This window comes from Coturnix japonica, chromosome 1 (assembly GCF_054131305.1).
Source record: "Coturnix japonica strain WE chromosome 1, WE-NBRP24, whole genome shotgun sequence".
Classification (NCBI taxonomy): domain Eukaryota; kingdom Metazoa; phylum Chordata; class Aves; order Galliformes; family Phasianidae; genus Coturnix; species Coturnix japonica.
Genome location: NC_140663.1, coordinates 92,407,299 through 92,428,039, shown reverse-complemented (window position 1 = coordinate 92,428,039; position 20,741 = coordinate 92,407,299). Strand labels below are relative to the sequence as shown.

Genomic DNA, 20,741 nt, shown 5'->3' with positions numbered 1-20,741 from the left:
ACTCTTATCATTTAAGGAAACTTGCACATAAATGACCACTTCATTCCCACTTATCTGATGAAATAGCTGCTACATGAGGGTATATTTGAGAAACAGGACTGTTCTTTCTCCTTTATTTTTAGCAAGAATTAACTACTGCCATGAAGAACAATCTTGCTCACTGACAATTCAGCAACATCTATCTCAGAACTTCCATTTTTAAAAGTAAACAATACTTGTAATTCCAAAACTCTATGGGCAAAACCCGAGATTTCCCAATAGTAGCTATATTTGAGAAGTTTTTTTCATTATTTTCCACAAAGCTATGTACTTTATTTCCAGATTTACTGGCACTGACACAACCATAGGCTAAGTTTTTGGGCATTAGCAGCTCAAAGATGAATTTGTACCCGTGCAGAAATGTGTCTACACTGATCTATGATTGATTTTTTCTTCTAACAGAATAGCACAAACTGCGTAAGATGTTTGTCTTAAAGTGAAGCATGGTCAATGCTCTTTTCTTCTTTTTTGTCCTTATTTCTCCTTTAAGAAAACAGTTGTCCACAAATGATTCAGTACATTTTAGAGAGCAGTTTTCCAAGTAATTGAAATCTTTTATAACAGCCCCTTTATCAAACTGCAAAATGTCCAAGTTGAACAGCAAGGTTTTTATTTTAATTATGTTTCTAAAATACGTAAATAATACTCACAAGTAAGCAGCCTTCCCTTCTTCCAGTTCTTTACTTTTTCCACTTGAACCACTCTTTTTCCCACAAATCCTCCTGGTGATGCACATTAGCAATCCACATTGTCGTACGAAGAAGCAGCTGACATCAGTGACAACAAGGATTAACAAAAGGGCCGCCACTCCCAGGCCAATAACAGCACGTAGTCCAAGACCATTAAAAAGAGTGTCTTGAAAGAAAGAAAATTTGAATTCATTAATAAAGTTAATCCTGAAGGATATTTTTTTCTAAAGTTTTTAAGTGACAAATCAGGAGGCTAAAGGATGCTTACAAATGTGCCATTCAGGAACTAAAGGAAAGAAGCAGTACTGAAAATTAAGCACATGTACAACATAATTAAAAAATCCTGAAAGCCATCTTTTCTATGTAACATTTTCCCACTGCTGAAAATCCAATAGGGTCACAGAGCATAAATCACATTATTTAATAACAAACAATATGATACTTTTAACATTTCAAAATCAAGTATGTCAGTATGGATCCTAAGAAAAACACTGTAAATTTTCAGCATAATAACAGTTGATGTAAGTTGTCACCTTTCACATTTCAAATGTAATTAATTAGCATTGTTGCTAAGGAGAATTACTAAAAGAGTGGTAAAACAATATTCAGCCTTGTAAAGGTTATTTTTTAAATTACAGAATAATGAAGAAGTCAGAGAACAATTTTTTTTTTCAAGGTAATAGTCTGCAAACAGAGACAAACTGTCACATACATTAACTTGAAGTAAACCGGTTGTATTATTAAATGACTGTAGGGTCAGGACCTTATCTTGCATAGTCTTGAACCTTGAAGTACTGTCATACATTTCAGAATAAATATATTCCACATCTAATCTTGCTTTCTGTAGTTGTACCTTTAAAGCTGCTTATCAAATTTTGTCCCTATTGATATTCCTATAGTAGACAATAATGTTATAGTTTTGAATACTGTGACTCTGACTGAACAACTATTGCTTATGAATTCAGATGACCATTACAAAGATGAGGAATTGCATCTGATCAGTAACTTAAGGGAAAAAAACAGTAATGGCTCATGGGCCAGCTTAGTTCAAGAAGGTATCAGTCTAGCTCAGGAGCTGGCTAGTGACCACTGCAGTTGTGGTGGTGTGTCCTGAGCCAGTAGTTCTGGGGAGGGAAACTTGTACTTCACACACTGGCGTTGAGCACCAGCACTTCTTGCTCAGTTTTACCATGTCTTGGGAGTATGAGTCAGCAGTGCAGTTGTACAATTCCATTTGCAGCTGCCTATGCTTGTTCCAAAAATAAGAGCAATATTTTTTCACAGTAGATTACATAAGTACTGTTTCAGCTGACAGACATAAAAACATAAAAATGTGATAAAAATGTTCCAATTAATGTAAAGGTTTTAACAAGGTAACTGCTATCACCTTACACCAACCTTTACAATATACTGTGGACTACAAAAATTAAGAAAATCATTTAAGCTTTCATATGTTTTGCTTAGCTAATTTTTAAGAAAATATCTTTCCTAAATGGAAAAGTAAACTTTTTTTTCAATTGAAGGAGAGAATTTTATTTTTTTATGCAATCCGTTTCATTGACTATTGTATCAGCTGTTTTATCACAGAACTGTTCTTCAGAGTGGTATCATTGTGTCATGTAATAAGCCAACATGGAATATATACATTTAGTTGGGTGACTGGATCAGCAGGAAGACAGATAAGACTTCAAATTTATTCTCCCTTCTTCAAAACTGCAAAGGAACATTTTCAAATAAGTAAAATTATGGTGAAGCAAAGAAAGGTTGTTCCATTTATGCACTGAAAGTTGACATTTCACACATTTTCCTTCTCTTTTTTTAAAATCATTAATCCCAGTTAAATATTACAAGTCTAATTTCTGATACATTTTGATACATCTTCCAAAACTTACTGGATATTCATATACCCACCCATTTAACTGGTTGCACTGTGAGTTGCTCAATGTCAATGTGGAGGTGAATAATGAGGTGTTCATGAGGGTACTGATACTGGTGTTATTTAACATGTCTGATGGTGACAAAGACAGTGGGATTGAGTGCACCCTCAGCAACTGCACAGACAACACAAAGCTGAGTAGTGCAGCTGATGCAACAGCAGGAAGGGATGCTACAAAGAGAGACCTAGACAGGCTTGAGAAGCGGGTCTGCGTGAACTTCATCAAGCTCAACAAGCCCAAGAGCAAGATTCTGCCACTAGGTCAGGGCAATCCCAAGCATAAATACAAGCAAGGTGGGGAATGAACTGAGAGCAGCCCTGAAGAGAAAGATTAGGTGTTTCTGGCTGACAGAAGACCTGGAGTACTGCATCCAGGCCTGGGGCCCCTAGCACGCAAAAGACGTAGAGTTGTTGGAATGAGTCCAGAGGAAGACCATGATGTTGACCAGAGGGCTGGACACTTCTCCTAGGAAGAAAGACTTTGTTCAGACTGGAGATGAGAAGGCCCTGAGAAGACCTTATAGAGACCTTCCAGTAACTCAGGGATGCTTACAGAAAAGGTAGGGAGGAGCTTCTTAGACTGATTATTATTATGTATTTATTTTTTAACTGACAGTGATAAGACAAGGATTATTTTTAAACTGAAAAAGGAGAGATTTTTATTAGATATTAGAAGGAGTTTTTGACTCAGAGAGGTCTGCAGTGAGGCAGTGGCACAGCTGCCCATAGAAGCTGTGGTGCCCCATCCCTGGAGGTGCTCAAGGCCAGATTGGATGGGGCCCTGGGCAGCCTGAACTAGTGGGGGACAGCCCAGCTCACAGCAGGTGGTGGGACTGGGTGGGCTTTGAGGTCCAAATGGAGTCAAAATACCAGTTCCATTTTGTGCTGTAGCACAATAATGTATTTATAGTATGTACATACTTTTTCTAGTTGAAAATTTTAAACCGTATAAATTAAATGTTAATGTGAGTGAAGATGGTCTTATTTTTGTTTTGTTTTGTTTTGTTTTGTTTTGAAAGGTTTATTGGCTACTTGTCTGAGTCATCCAATAAGAGAGGAGCCTTTTAAAATACTGATTGAAAAAATCAATTTCAAGTTCCAAGTTCTGGAGGAGATTTCATTAAACTTTGTTAAAATTATGTGAGGTTCAAAACAATGTTAATTTTATTGTATAATATGTGGCATAAATAATATAATACACCTTGTCACGATAATGAAGAAAAATGCCAACTTTAAGCAAAGCCACTTCACTCATCTGCTCCTCCAAATAAGGATTTATCAATGAATACTTACAGAAATACAAACTTTTTAGATATGTATTAAAAACATGAAGTTTCTATAAATTCTGAGGAAACTGCTGGAAATTTTTAAGGTCTTTTAATTTTCAAAAACATAATTGAACTTTTTATTTTTTTTAAGCAGTCACCTAAATAAAAGGAAAGACAATGAGGAACACTGGGGAAAGTGAAGGAGAATTTCCCGGTGAAGAGAAATAACTAGAAAGGCAAATTTTATGGGCACTCAGATTTATGTTCAGTGTGAATTCTTTTTGAGGTTTTAGATCAGATACGTTAAGTGGAAGCAGGTCTAAAGTGAGAACCACCACCAAAATATTGACAGACTATACGAGTATGTTACACTTCATACACAGAAAACCAAAGTTACTGCTCCTGCACAAAAAGACTGGGACTTCATATGCACCATTCATATACTCACCTTTATGTTACATAAATGCTTTGATGCGACAGTAGTTTTCTGTACTCGCATGGAATCACAATGTATATATTGAACTGCTTGTGCAATAAAATAACAATTGCAAGTGGAGCATGAAATACCCTGCTTGAACAGGGGAGTCAGACAAGAATATCTCCAGAGGTCCCTCACATTTTCAGTCATTCAGTGATTCTAAGTTTTGTTGAAAAGCATTCAATGGAGTGCCTTTTTGTTCCTTTATTCCCTTCTCCACCTCATTAGAGGTGGACACATGGATTAAAGAGATGATTCTACTTAGTCCTTAACTTTTATGGTCATTTACATTTTTAAGGGGGAAAAAAAAAAAGTAACTGTATAAAATACTTCAGTAAGCTTACAGGGGTAGTACCAGACAGCTACATTTGAATGGGTGCCAATGTGTGTGCATTATAAGGCTTTATGCTTGAACCATTATCCTTTCTTTCAGACAGGTTTGAAGCTAAAGTTGGAACTACTTTTTAGCTGCAGTAGATGAAAATTATGAGCTAGAGGAGGTACCTGAAAATGCTGCAGTAGGTAGTGGGAGGAAAAGAAGCATGATCTGGTTTGTCATCCTCTTGAACTGTCCTAAACTGTCCAAAACACAGGCTGTCCATCCATGATGGCTATTTCTGCACTATGAATGCTCTCTTCAATTTTTATCTATCTGAAGTTTTCTTGGAACCAAAAGCTTCTAAAATCCTGACACTTATTCAAAACCTCTAAAAAGATAACAGATTTCAGAAGTCAGCATCCGTTGATCAGCACCCAAACACAGCACCAAAAGGTTTAACAGTGGTACTTGTTCTCTCTTACACATATAAACAGCATGTACATCATAATGAAAACAACAGCAGCAATGAAGGAATTTATCAGTAATGTTACAAAATTCCATACAGGCAACATGGCTCTGCAATATGGGTCCAATCCAGATATAAAAATGTATACAAATACCCTAAAATGTGCCTTGGAGATAGTGTACAGCAAAATACACAAAAGCCAGTTTTTCCTTTTAATCATTGAAATTATTAATTTGTTTCCAAATAATTTGAAATGCTTTCTTCTTTTCTCTGGGGATATACATACATTGAAATTTGCACAAAATAAAACAATAATCAATTTGCAGCAGCTAAAAAAGACTTGTTACTCTTTTATAAATGATATAATGATTTATAATGCCTCCTTGTGTTTTCTGGTATTGGAAATAGATACATCTCAAGAGTAGCACTTTGCTTGCTGCCTGTCAAAGTTCTCTCCTAATACATTTTCCAGAAGAAAATGTGCTGGACATGTGTGAAGGGAGTGCTGTGCACTCTGATTCCTTTGGTGAGGTTGTTAAGGATGCAAAGACCCAATGAACCTCCCAACTTACACATACTCATATACACTCACAGAGTGAGTTGTATCCTGGGTAGAACATGACAGTAGCATGCACTGAGCTTTGGTTGCAAAGACCTCAAGAAAATGGTTTGGTGACTGAAAAGAATGCTTAAGCTTTGTACGAGAGCTGACTTCTACTGAGCATTCCTATGCCTTACTGAAATAAGAATCATGGGAGGCAAAAAGGAGAAACCCACCAATAATCCACTCTCCTGCCCAAACAAGCTCCAACAATTTGTCTGACACAGCCAAAGCTGTGTGTGCTGGTCTCGGTGATTTAAAGCAATAAAACTGGTCTGTTGAGTCAGTAAGTGCCCAACAGCTACATATCTACCTCCAGATGAAATAAAAAAAATACAAGTTGATACAACTCAGTATCAACTTTTAATCTTGTTATTCTGTGCAAAATTTACTGCGGGAATGTATGATGCAAAAGAGACCACTCTAGTCATTAGGATTCTTTTATCTCATCTTTTTAATACAAAAAGATGGTAACTCCATAATCAACATTAGTCTCAATGCACTTTTTTTTCTGTAGTGAATTTCCTTCAGCTGCTCCTAGGACAGATACTGCTGCCGGGCATTGTACAAGCACACGAGGATATTTGCTCTGTACAGCACTACTAACACATGCTTACAGACACGCCTGACACATAGCTGTGGAAAATAAGGGGACATTATTATTGATCCTGATATAATGGAATAGCAAGTGAAGGATCCCTCCAACTCTTGTGGCCATAAATTATGTATCTTCACAGTCAGGAAGATACTACCAGTTGGCTCATCACCAAGCCAGTGCACAGTAGAGTTTCAGACCTTTAACTGACAGCACAAGATGCATGCACAGTAAAGGCAGTCTGCTGTGCCAGAAATGTTACTGACTTGAGAGATGCGAGCAACTAAAAGGAACACTTCTAAAATTGTCTTTATCAGAAAGATAAAGATTTCTGATACTTCCTTAAGTGAAGGAGTTCTTCTTTACTGTGCAGAGACCCTCTATATTATAAGTTTTCTGAAATTACTTTTTTCCTTAAATTTCAGATGAAAAATTCTTTTATGGCTCTTTCAGGATACTGAGTAGTACTCAAATTCTCAATTACTCTAATGGCCTTTTTTAATTATTTTTTTTATTTTTTTTTTATTTTTATTTTTTTTATATGAAGGTGTCTTAAATAAGATGCAGTTGAAATAGCTAAATGAAACAAATGTAGTGTAAATTGCAACTTGACTGTTCCTGTTGAGGATGCCCTGTCTGTGTCTGATTAGGGTTAAGAAGGGAAAGGAAAGAAGGCCATGTTAAGTAGAAAAAGAACTTCTACGTTTGGAACTGAAGTTATTTGGTGCTCTCAACTATATTTTTTAAGCAGTTTTAAAAATTACTCCTGGCATCATCAATCTATCTTCAAGTAATTTCAGAAGCACTTCTAATGCACCTAAACAGCTATCAGGTAGCTACAGCTCTTTATTTTATGTATTTGCTCGGCAACTATACTAAATCATAGCTTTTTTCTTTGCTATTGATTACTTCCTTGGGCAACCCTAGAGGAAAGAGGGAAGAAATCCCCAGTCTTCCTGTAGCGGCAGCAGCCAAACAAGGCAAAGAGAAGAAATACATTTACAGGGCGATCTGTTTTACACTTCAGGCAGCCAATCGATACATTTTCCCCAGTATTTTCAAGGCAGAAAAAAACAAGGAAGGAAAGCCCCAGCACTTTACATGTGTGAGAAAGCATCGCTTTCTGCTTTCAATAAAAAGCACCTAAAAATGAGGACAGACAGCCTGGCCTTCATTCCGGTACATTGAGTGGGGAATGACTGTGCAAAGACATTGAGTTTGTGGAGTTTGTGGCATCAGCTCTATGCTCAGATGTTAGAAGGCCTTGAAGAAATGACTGTTGTCAAACTGACAACAGATTTACTGAACATCTCTTAAAGGAATTTCTAAAAATCTGTAAAGATTAATTAAGATTGACATGTGTATTGAAAACATAGAATTATGGGTGTTCTGAGTACTGTCATTGCACAAAAGATTGAATTATTTTTATTGTGTTAATTGGAAAGATTCCAAATCACGTGCATATACCACAGAGACCTGAGAGATTTTTGCATCTTCATGCTGGATGACAGCTGAAACCAGAGAAATATAGTTAAGAGGCCTGAACAAGTCAAAACGTGTTGGGGCTATATTTGAAATGATAAAATATTTCAGGCCTGACAGCACTTTCTTTTAGCTGACTACGGAGGTAAATGCAAATGCAGCAGTTTTGAGCTTGGAAGTATTACTTGGAATAATATTTTAAGTGCATAATTATTGCACAGCATTAGCTATAAAAATATAAGTTTAATATTATGAGAGTTGGCAGTATATGATGCATGTTTTCATTTGAAATAGTTACACTGATACAACTGTAAATGTCAGCAGTTTGACACAGCATGGAAGTGCTGTGCGCCACTACAGTTTCTCCTAGTATAAAACACTTGCCTTTTGAAATATAGTTGTTTCAAGAAGACAGATTAAATTCATATGGATCAAATGCTATGATGGCACACTTATACACTTATTTTGCATATTTGCTATATTAGTTGACTAGTATGGCAGCAGTCTACCATGAGCCAATCTGAAAACTGGGAATTTTAATTTTTTCAAAAGATCTATTTCCTATTGGATAAAACAGTGAGGTTTACTGTGGAAATGCAAATATTGATATGACACAAAAACATCTCTTCAGTTACAATACAGATCTTGCAAGAAAAATCGTTTTTATCAGTAATAAAGAAAATACAGATAGAAATGGTTTAAGCCAGTTTTGTTTATTACAAAAAATGAAGACAGAAGCTGCACAAAATATGAACTTAGAACAACAGATGAAAGACACACAAAGTTACATACATTTCTTGACATTGTGCTCGGAAATATGCTGAAGGACATTACATTGACACTATACAGACATTCTTCAGGGACAAAGCAGAGAGATGACCGCAGGTATTGCATGCATGAAAGAAACCAGTGAACAAAGTGGTAGTGAAACATGAATGTGATGAACTGAAACCATGTGATCACTGTACAAATTAAACTATTTTAAATCTAGATTTTTTAATTGCCTTTTTTTTTTTTTTTCTTCTGAAACAATAAACTTACAGGAACTGCGGTTCTTGCAATATTTTTCAGAGAAGTAGCTTGGGGTACACTGCATGCAGTTTTAAATGCAGTTCTTTTGGAAACACTCAATCAGTAGATATGCTTTGCTTGTATTACAGCCCCCTTAAAATGTAACATTATTAAAATTATAAAAAAATGAAGTTTTTACTGTGAGTTACCTCTACAAAAATGTTGGGTATGAAATAATAAATATTCAGAACCATTAATAACAACATCGTACTTGGTAATGTAATTACAAAGACAAGAGTAACTACAATTTTGTCTGAGAACTTCAGTCAGACTATACAAAAAATGAAAAAAAAAATATATATATATATATTCCTACCTCAGCTGCTTGACCTAGTGCCTGTTAACTGTTTATACTTCACATATCTCCTAAACATACATCTTCCATACAGGTACTGTTTCTCAACTGGAAAGCTGTCTGATTTTCTATGTTTGCTATTTGACACCGTTGACTATATAAGAAGACTGTCATTGGCGTCAGAAAAATTAGAATTTTCCCTGTTAAGTTTCCATCACTTACACTTTAAGTCCACTATGTGCATATCAAAGGAAAACTGAGGATCCCTTGAATGCCTGGAGAACTGTGATAGCTGAAGTAAAATGTGATAAGCTCAATAGAGCCCTGGATGTAGCACATTTTGCAGTGATGCTGTTACAGACCTCAGAAGCTACATTTGTCTTGATATTGTTCAACAACTTTTGTTTTCCCCATTTGCCCTAAAAACCCTAAAGAAATGAGCAATGGTAATCATCAACATAATGGACAACAGATAAAAGACTGGAGACTATTAGCCCAGTCACAAACTGTATATGCATCTCTGTTACCTTTTTTATAAAAATTCTTTTGAAAGCTTAATTTATTTTACTTTTACATACAGTTATGAGTGGAGCTATAGAATTTAGTGCCTGAAGTTTCCATGCTCTTAACTTATTAAGTAGGGCCCACGGATCTAACTTAATATTGACTATATTTTTACATCTTTAATTAAACTAGTATATTTGTATTCATTCTAACTATTTTTCCATGAACATATTGTTTCTACATTAGTGCTTGGCTCTGTACTTTCATCACAGCATTAAACGGAATGTTAATTTGTTCTTTAGTGATAACATGGTATATCCTGTGAATCCATATAGACAGATGTATTTTATTGTTGATAAATGCATGTCTTTTACATGGGCAGTTTGTATTTTTATGGACAATGTTTTCCTGTTTATCTTGACTGTAATTTATCTTCTAGTAACCCTACTGTAAAAAATAAAAAACCATATCTGAAGTTCTATTAGGTAAATCATTAAGTAGCTTGTCAAAACACGGGAAACAAGAAGACAACTAAAATCTGATCAGGAAAGAAAACAGCCTTAGACTTAAAAAGTTTTAAATAAAAAAAATACAGTTCTTCAGAGATATACTGCTATATTAAAGAATAATCATTATCCTTCTTTACTTTTCTGCATCATCAATTTAAATGGAAGGCTGTAAGTTCAGTGCAGAACATTTCAGCACTTCAGTCCTGCAGACAGTTGAATATTTGCATTTCAAAATATGTGACAATGTTGAAAAATGGTAATACTTTACACTGTCAGTCATAAGATCTAAAATCTGTTTCACAATTACTATATTTAAAGGAACAAATTTACTAATCTAACATTCAGGTACTAATGACAGCTGAATATCACATTCAATTTGTGAAGACATATTTATCATTTTAATATAGTCTAAACTACAATTTAAATGCTACTCAGTCTTTATCTATCAATTATATTTTAATTTGCAAATGTGTCTTTCCACTTTTCCCTATTCTTGTCTGTAGGAAGACAAGATTTTAAGATCTTCAGTGTCTTCCTCCAGAATGTATAAAATATTGAAAAATAATCTTGTTCTCATTGCTTTTAAAGAATAAATTATAATTTTTAAAGAGAAATTCAAACAAAACTATTAATTATTGATGTCAGGAGACCTATGAACAACCCAAAGATATTATCATTTTCCTTCCTCTTCTTTCTTTTAACAGTAGTTTAGGGACATTGCCTAGAATGTCCTGGCTCTCCTGTAGCAAAGTCTCTACAATATTGACTTAATTAATACTCTTTGGACTCAGTCAGGAAGGCTAGAGCCAAAAATAATATATTCAGAATGCCCGATAATTTCAAAATACATAAAGCAGAAGAACATAAATTGTGGTAGACCTAAAATTTCTATAATTTCACACACACACACACACACACACACACACACAAATAAAAAAAAAATTAAAAAAAAATCTACTATCAGTTAGTAAAACCAAAACTCTATCCCACTGGCACTGCTAAACTGAATATAAAAGACAACTTTTCACTCACAGTGTATATGTAGCTCCTAAAATTTTTCACAGCATTTAATTAGCCCTTTCATAATTTGCTTGGAGAGTGCAGAACTCATCACTCTCTGTGCCCTATTTATTTCCTATCTTGCCATATTATATACTTAGCTGAATTGGCAGAATGGGAAGTTTTTAACCAGTGAAGAACATTTCAAATGTTTACCAAGAACACAGAAAGGTTTATGACATCTTATGCATACATAACAAAAAGGTCAGTAGAAGTGCATAAAAGTTTTAGATTAGGAAAAACTTGCAAAATAAAGAAACTTCATAATTGTGTTGAGTGTTGACTACAACATTAATGAGAATCTGTTTTACTTTTCATTTCATGAGAACATCTAGACATTTTAATTACCCAGTGACTAGTTGTGATGGTATCCATATTTTGGTTTTCTTTGTTATTCAGCATAGCATTTGAGAGTGCTCTATTGTGCCTACAAAGTAAAGCTATTTTCCTTAAATGCATCTGTTTCCTACCTTACAATGGGATCACAGTGCAGAAGGGCCGGGACTGAAAAGAACAGCCTCTTGAAAGGATTTGCTGCTCCCCTGGTTTTACAAGGAGCCAGGCTGTCTGTACCACCGTGCTTCTGCAAACTGAGAAAGAGCTCCTTGCAGCAGATTATGATGAGCTTGTGCTGAGGCACACCCAGTGGAGATCAAACAGATCAAACAATTCTCTCTTGATCATTCTGGACAGATATTTTCAGAGACTTATAATGAGGCCAGACTTCAGCAGGGATTTTTTTTCTTTTCTTTCTCCTTTGGAATGTAAGCAGTGCTTACTTTCTACATATTAGCTGGATGTCAGTTCTCTGATTATAAGTATGGATGTACTTGCAGGATGTTTTTTGTTGCTGTTTTTGCCCTTGTTTTTGTCTTTTTTTTTTTTTTTTTTCTTTCTGTGATAACAACATGATAACAAAAATTTTCTATCCTATAGATTTTATGAATGGTTAGAAAAAAACACAGCTTCTTGCAAAAGTTCCTGAGACAATTCCTTTCTAAAATTATTTAGCATAAGCAATAGCACTTATCACAGTTATAATCATCTGAAAATATATTTTTGCATTTGAAAGTTTTCTATAACTGTTAAGTGCAGCTAGTGGCTCAAACCACAGTTAAATAAAGAAGTTTCCATAAAATAAGGAAAGATTATGTTAAAATTCCTCTTCTTCATTCAATAATGTCTCTAGGGAGAATAAGCATGAAATAGATAAAGCCTCTGATATAAAAGTAATAACTGTAAAATAAGTAACAGAGTCAACATGTACATTCATATTATTCAAGGCAAAACAGACTTTCACTCAGCTGATTTTGACTGTGAAACAACAGGTTGACTCTTACAAAATTTGATTAGAAATCTTATTTCCCACCATGGTATGCCAAGCACATGCCAATGGGATTCGGTTTAAACTAGTAAAATGGCCTTGTGTTAAATTGGTATAGCATATAGGCAATGTTTGTGAATAAAACAGTGGCCCTACTTAACAAGGTGAAAATTTTTCTGAAGATTGTATGAAAGCAAAAAATTGTATTTGCTTGAATTCCAGCTATAATTTCATTATATTAAATATGCAGATTTATACACTAGTCTTTTTGTGAATAAAATAGTCTTCAGATTTACATGTATGCATCCTGAAGACATCTTAGTTATGAGAACATCTTATTTATGATCTAAGCCAGTTTTCTAAAATGATCTTTTGTTTGTTTGCTTGTTTGTTTTTATGATGGAACCACGGCCAAGTAATGTTGTATTAATGACTTTGGAGTACAAATAGGAACTGGCAACACTGACTGAAATCACTGTTTCTAAGAAATAAGAAATTTCTGCTATACTTAGTAATGATTTGAAGGCAAGTACCTTAAAAAAGTCAACAAGATTCTACTATCAGATTTATGCAGGTCAACTTGTACGTACATACTTACTGAATTAATTTAGAAAAAAATTCGGAGGCTTTGTATTCTTTGTTCCATGTTTCCAAGTTCTATATTACACAGAAGATATATTTTACATGTAAAACAGGAAAAGGCTTCTACCTGTTCTTTACTGGAGGTCAAGATTAAGCCTACTGGAGTTTGAAGACCAACAAGCGCCATGAATTTGACTGTGGCACTGTTCCAGTTTCAAGAACTGAGTAAGGAGAACAGCTATCTATTTTATGTGCTGAAGCATGGCTGCAGGGAGATATGTAGGAATTACAGGAAATTAAATTCTATAAACTAAAGCAATTTGTAGAATACAAATCAGCGAAGAAATGCTTTTTAAAATCCAGTAGAAAGCAGAAAAGATATCTATATTAAGCACAGAGTTTTAAGTACATCATGGCAGGAGCTAGTAAGTATAAGCACAACACAGTGATAGGAATTAACACAGAATCAAAACGCTCTCATGGAAGTTCAATTAGTGTCCTACCTAGAAAGTTCTTTTTTCTGAGAATAAAGTCTAGGCATAGATTTCTTATAACCAAAATTGAGTTTAGAAAACAGCACTGACACAAATCAATCAAATGAAACTGAATAGATCACATTCTCCAACTTCTGTCAGACAGAAAAGCCAAGCATAATCTGTTGAATTTGTTGCAGAATTTACAAGTTTCCAAAAAACTGGATGAAGAACTTTACATGCATAGATTGAAGAAATTACACTATTTGGGATCTTAACTTGGATTAGAAATTTTAGAAGAGCTATAGAAAAGTTCATTTATTTATGTCTTTACAGGTTTAAGTTTATTTTATCTAAATATTAAGAGGGAAAGGAAAAATACATATTGCTTGCCTCATCAACAGCTTCACAACATGCACCAGAAACTTATGACTACAATGAAAGAGAAACCAGCAGCGTTCAGCTGCAGGGACTGGCCTCCATTTTCACGTCTAGTAGCTTCACAGCATCTATCTGTGTGGACAGGAAGCGTTAGAGAAAATAAGTGTGAAAGAGAAATATATTGAAAATAAAAAGTGAAAAATTAGGTAAAACATTAAAAATAAAGGATAAAAAGGAAAAAAAAACCAAACAGTGACAGTGGGAAAGAAAAGAAGAGGAAAAAAGAATTAATTCACTAGTAACACTCTGCCAAAGACAATCACTTGAAAAACATCACTATAATAAAAGCATTGAAATATGATTAAAATGTATATGAAATTTTAATTATTGAAGTGCTTTGGAGCTGTAGAATGGACAAATATGGATACATTTCTCAGTTCTCAAACCACAGAAAAAAGACGTTCCTTAGTAACAGCAACATGTAGTTCTTCACAGTCGCTAAAGTGGTAAGTTCTTTGGTCTAACTTTAATCATTTAAGCATTCAACGTGAAACATGTGATAACTCTCTTGAGTTTTCCCTCAAAGGATCAAAAATCATTCAACCACCCTCAACCTAAATAGAAGCTTTCATGTGTTTTTTGCATTGGAGACACATGGAAGTCAGGAAACTACAATGCAACACAAACCAGAAATAGTGGATATTTGAAGCAAATGATAGAAGAAACTAGAATTTTTACATCTTAGTGTACACATCTTAGTGTTAGAAAAAAAGAAAAAAAGATTGCACTTTACCCAAACCTAACACATATCTTTACTGTGGTGTTTTTAATAATACAAGTTTATTTAAGAAATAATGACGTTCAAGCTGTTCAAAATTCAAAACCAGTTATTTTTATTAAGAATAGCTTGGTGTTTACGTGTATAGTAAGAAAATTTGTGACACAGTAAACTTCCAAAAGCTGTTTTCATGGCATAGTTTTTTTATATTACTAGAAAATAAACCTAATGATTTAATTGTTTAATATATACGTTTAAAAATCATTAGTACTACAAAACAATGTAATACTAAGAATTACTTATGACAAATATTACATAGTGAATAAGAATATCAGACTTATTAAGTGTGACCCAGCGCTTCAACCTTCAACATTTTATTTTTTTTTTAGCTTTCAGTACATAGGCAAACTTCAATTCCCAAGGTAAAAAATGAATTCAGTTACTGTTGGATCAGAAGTTCCATGAATACAGAGAAATTCTTTGATTATCACTTGTACTTCCTAGCATTCTGCTGCTGTTCTAGTATCCAGTAGTAGTAATTTCCTGTGACAGTCATCTCTAAGATCTTTTTTGTCAAAAATAACTTTTTTCTTGAATTTATTTCTGCTTACAAAAATTGTAGTGATTGTAGTGATAGAGTAAGTCTTCTTGGTTGTCTGATTGTGTCAGATAAATTCTAATAATTCCAGAAGTAACCTCTAGCCATTTTCATGAAAAAAACACTACAGTTTTTGCAGAGAATTAAGAAAATTCAGCTTCTTTTTTGCCTAAATTTCTCGTCATTTAAAACAATGTTCATCTCCTGAATGTGAAGAGAAACAGCTCTTACTCAGCAATTTATGTTACTGGCTTGCAAAAATAAATAAATAAATAAATAAATAAAATTGCAAATGTGTTTTGTGGGAAGTATTATCTTGCTGTGGATTTGGATATCAATTTCTCTGGTTGCGATATTCCCACCACAAACTATTATTCTCAAACTGTGAGATCACGAAGATATTTAGTCTCTTTTCTCTGCTCTTTTCAGAACTTCTGATAGTAAAGAAACGTTACTCTTTCAGTAAAGCAATATATGCTGATGCCTTTGCTTTACATTTTTAGCTCCGCATTATGATCTAAATAACAGTCAGACAAGTATTCATTTTAGATTTTGGAATAACTGTGGAATGATTTTGATGTTTTTCAACCTACCAGAAAATGATGGAGTCAGTTAACCTTGTAGGGTAATGCTGCAGCTCTTCTTTGCCTTGGCAGTATAATCAGAGCAGCAAAAGGACTAATATTCACAAGGCTTTCCTTTTTTGCCTGCTATATTTTGCTCTTTCTTTTAAATTAAAATAAAAAGCTAACAAGTCAAAGATATAAGGCTTCACAGAACAAAACAATACTTAACTTGTGGCTATTACACAAACTCACTGGAACATGATACAAAATCTATGTATGTATTATACATACTCTTGAAAGTAACAGGCTTTAGACCTTTACATTTTGGCATTTGTTAAAAATATGTATAAACTAAAATACACACAAAGGATTTTAGTGATTTCAACATGATGAAAAATCCAAAGACCTTTTTCTCAAGGAGTTTGTTCTAAAGATGAGGTTATCCCAGCTAATTTAGAGAGCAGTATGTAAGTTAGTCAATATTAACACCAGTTAGGTTATGAAAAAAGTTCTACTCTTCCTTTGAAATAATTAAGAAAATTCCAAAATAACTGGTCTTCAAACTCACGTGCTTTTCCTTTTTCTTTTGATTCAAATGTATTGGTGCTTTCCAAGCTGCTGAAAGGATCAAGAGCCAGAAAGCTACAACCATTCATTCCCGAATGATTCTGACTGATTTTTAAAAGTGAGTAAATTTTTAATTCAGTCTTTTTCTTGCCAGAGTACAGAACATTTCGCTTATATTCTATCTGCCAAGTTTTAAAAATGCTTGAGGGAATGCGTTATTTTTGAAATGCATTCAATAGTTATCAGAAGACACACAGAAAAACAGATGGATTTCTGTGGAGATATGCACACACACATACACAGGCAGTGCAGTCACAAGCCATTAGCTGAAAATCAGGCCAAGAAGTTTTTTCTTAAAGAATCGATACATAATATAATTCTATAGCATTTTCCTGTAGATTTAAACAGCAACTTAAGCCTCAAGCAGTGACTTGTAGCCCTGGCTTAAGTACCTACGGGCAGTCTTTCTAGCTTAGTTAAATGGAAAGACACTACAGAAGAAAAAGAATTACATATTCCCTCAGGCCACCTAATTTAACATTTACTGATGCAACTTATCTTTTCCTAGAACTATCAAAAATTCAAAGAAGTGAACTGTTGTCATTACCTCTGAGCTAACTCTTCCTCAGAACGAGGCTCTGTTCTGAAATAACACATAATCAGGGATTTGCTTCAAATATGATGACAAATTTTTCAAAATACTCAAAAGGTGGTATCTACAGCTGTTTCCTTTTTCATTACACACAGAATTGCTGAGCAGAGTTCAAAAAACAGACAGTCAATTTACATTTGCAGAAGCACATGGGTTACTGACTGTGTACAGAGGCAATAAAATACCACAAATAAAACTAAAAATTCAATCTGGTCTAAAGAATGCTACTGAAATGAAACTGAGGAAGGAAGAAATCTGGCTTTGTGTTATGAGTAGAAGGGTCATAAACAGAAAACTGGAAAATAAACATAGCAGGGATATCTTTGACTTTAGAAATCTAAGGATCAAGAGACATGGGGAAGTCTGGAGCAAAGATTAAAGCAGAAAATAATTAAGCAAATTAGATATTCTTAAGTCCATGGACCTTTATGGTATACATACAAAAGCACAAAGAGAGCTCGCAGGTATCACTGTAAAGACAATTTTGATAACATTTGAATTACTGTGGAGACTGGAAAATTTCCTGATGCCAGCAGGGTAAGGGAGGTGATTGTCCCTCTCCTCTGCACTTGAGAGGCCCTATCTGGAGTACTGCAGTCAGGTCTGGGACCCCTAGCTCAGGTCAGATGTGGATATTTGGAGTGTGTCATGAAAGGGCCATGAAAAATGATCAGAAGGCTGGAGAAACCATCCTACAAAGAACAGCTGAGGTTCAGTCTGGAGAAGACACTGACTCTGAGGAGACCTCATTGTGGCCTTCCAGTGTTTAAAGGGAGACTATAAGCAGAAGGGAAATCAACTTTTTACATGGTTTGATAGTGATGGGGTGGGGGGGCCTTACTTAGAGGGTAGTGAGGTGCTGGAATAGGTTGCCCAGAGAGCTTGTGGATGCCCAAATCATGGAGGTGTTTAAGGCCAGGATGGATCAGGCTCTGGGCAACCTGATCGAGTAATTGAACTATCAGTTGGCAACCTTGTCCACAGCATAGCCAGTTGGAACTAGATGATCTTTGAGGTCCCTTCCAATCTAAGCCACTCAATGATTTTATCATATGACTGAAGGAAAGGAAATACCACTCCTATCTTCAGAAAGGGCTGAAGGGATCTGTACGCTTTTCATGCCTCATCTTGATCGCTGGGAAGATGATTGGGAATTTAATCCGAGGAACCATTTTGAGGCACATGAAGGAAATGCTTCTGGAGAGTCCAGCAAAGGGCCTGTAAGGGGATTCAAGGGACCAGAACATCCTTCTTTGAGGAAAGGCTGAGAGAGCTGGAAGTAAGTGTTCAGCACAGAGAAGACTCAGGGGGATCTGAATGTGTATAGTTACCTAAAGGAATGGTGTAAGAAGACAGAGCAAAGATCTCCTCAGTGAAGGACACTACAAAATGAGCACAAACAGAAACATAAGAGGCACTCTGAAAATAAGGAGAAGCCTTTCTAAAATGAAGATAACCGAGCACTGGACCAAGATGCTCTCAGAGGTTTTGTAGCTTCCATTCCTGGAGATCCAAAAGATATCTGGACACAGACATCAAGGGACACTTGCTTGTCCCTACTTAAGCAAAGGGTTTGGATTAAATGACCTTCAGAAGTCCTCTACAACCTCAACCACTCTGTGATTCTGTGACCACTAACCCAAAGGAAAGACAGGAAACCTTCTAGAGGAAAATAAGGTTATGCTTCCCTTCAGAGGAAGGAGATTTTACATCTTCCTGCCCAAGTGGCAAGACTGAAGGAATGTGAGGGGTGTAGAAAGCACCTGAATCAACAAAATCTACTGTCTGGCAGGAGGATGTGACAGAATCAAAAACATTCCCCAGGGACCCAGATAGAATAATTTTGAATTTATTTCAACTCCAAAAAGTCATTGAACTGTTTGACTGAGAGAAACATTAAAGAAAAGGATGTGCTCTGAGAGAAAACTGTAGGCATCATAGAAAGTTATTTCTATTTTTCTGTACTTAGAAATCTTCAGTCTCCAGAGTAAAAAGTACATTATCCTAGCTTATATTCTAATAAACCACGGGATGTAGACAGCCCAATTTTAGCTGCATAATTGTAAGATAAATATAAACACATTCTAATATGTGTATATAAAAGAAATGTATAGTATTGATATGAGCTATTTTCATTTTTCATTCAGCAAGAGAACACTGAAAAATCCTACAGTTCCATTTTTCTAAATACTACTGACAAAAAACATGTTTGGTGCACAGTATCAACTTAGCTGCTAGTGATGATGAGAGAAAATATTACATTTTAGGTTGTCCCTCTTTACCTATCACTGTATGCTTTTAAGAATTATTGACAGGCATACAATACAAAAAAGTAAATATGTTCAGTACTGTAACAGTCATGGGGTTTATGAGGGATTCAAACTTTTTCAGGGATTTTAATAAAAAGAAGATTCCAACAGTTTATGCAGTATTAAAAGTTTTTTGAAGGAAAACAGTACAGAGAAAGAAGTAGTTCTAAGGACTGCTTACTCTTCTCATATGCTTTTTGATATTCCTACTGTTGTACTGATTTATTAACTTACAATGATGATGGAAAACAGTTATGATAAAATTGAATTTGCAGCCAGCTTAAATATATACCAGAATTCTAGAGAAACAGATATGATTAGATAGAAGTTTTTGGAAGACCACACCTGCATAAATCTTTGCCACTAATTTCTGAAAACATGTCTAACACTTGCACAAATTATCCTCTTTTAACATCAATCATTTTATCTTCATTTAAGATTTGTTTAATATAGAACTGCAGATGTATTTTTAGGTTTCAATAGCAATGTTTCAGAAAGACAGCTATGAATTGGACATTTTTATACCAGCTGCACAGTGTAAGACAAGAGGATGTGCATCTCTGCTCTGCTCAGAGAGATTAAATGAACCATACATATGGGCTGTGCTGTCACCCCTAGAAGGTGATGGAGTTCATCTGCTCCTAGTGACACCAATTCATAGAATGTGTTATGGCTGCAGAGGATAGGCTACTCTGTCCAAAGCCTGATAAACAGCTAAGAGCTAAGGCACACAGCTTCTTTGAGAATACTTTAATTTTTTTCCCCACAAAATTAGTTGAAGATAGAACACTACAGAGAAACTGAAACGAGATTTTCTAAAATATCACAAATCAGTGCTCAAAATCTGATAAAGACTTCGCTTATAGGCAAGCACATTAATATTAGAGCTGCACCTGCCTACAAGTACTGCCAACTAACATCCCTAGTGAGATACTGGAATACATGAAGTGCTACATTTAAGACTATGTCACTCTTTCTTCAAACCATGATTCTTTAATACATGCTCATATACTTAAGTAGTCAAATAGATGGAATTTCTGAATACAAAAAGGTAGGAAGTAAAATGATATAAACACTTAAAATTTAGAGTAATGTGTATGTGTAAACATACACATACATTAATGTATTTACATATACATTTATTTAAGGAAGGATGTTTTAGCAAGTCAACCTGCTGAGTATTTCTCAAAGACAGTGCAA

At 34.9% G+C, this 20,741-nt stretch overlaps 1 protein-coding gene across 3 annotated transcripts in view; it reads right to left on the bottom strand.

The window, feature by feature from the left end:
- NCAM2 (neural cell adhesion molecule 2) overlaps positions 1-20,741 on the bottom strand; it is a 240,044-nt gene that overhangs the window by 11,459 nt on the left and 207,844 nt on the right. For all 3 annotated transcript variants that reach the window (XM_085547739.1, XM_015880697.3, XM_085547731.1), the window contains one exon: positions 690-894. In XM_085547739.1, coding sequence (XP_085403865.1) covers positions 690-894 — 205 coding nt within the window. The remainder of the gene's footprint in view (positions 1-689; positions 895-20,741) is intronic.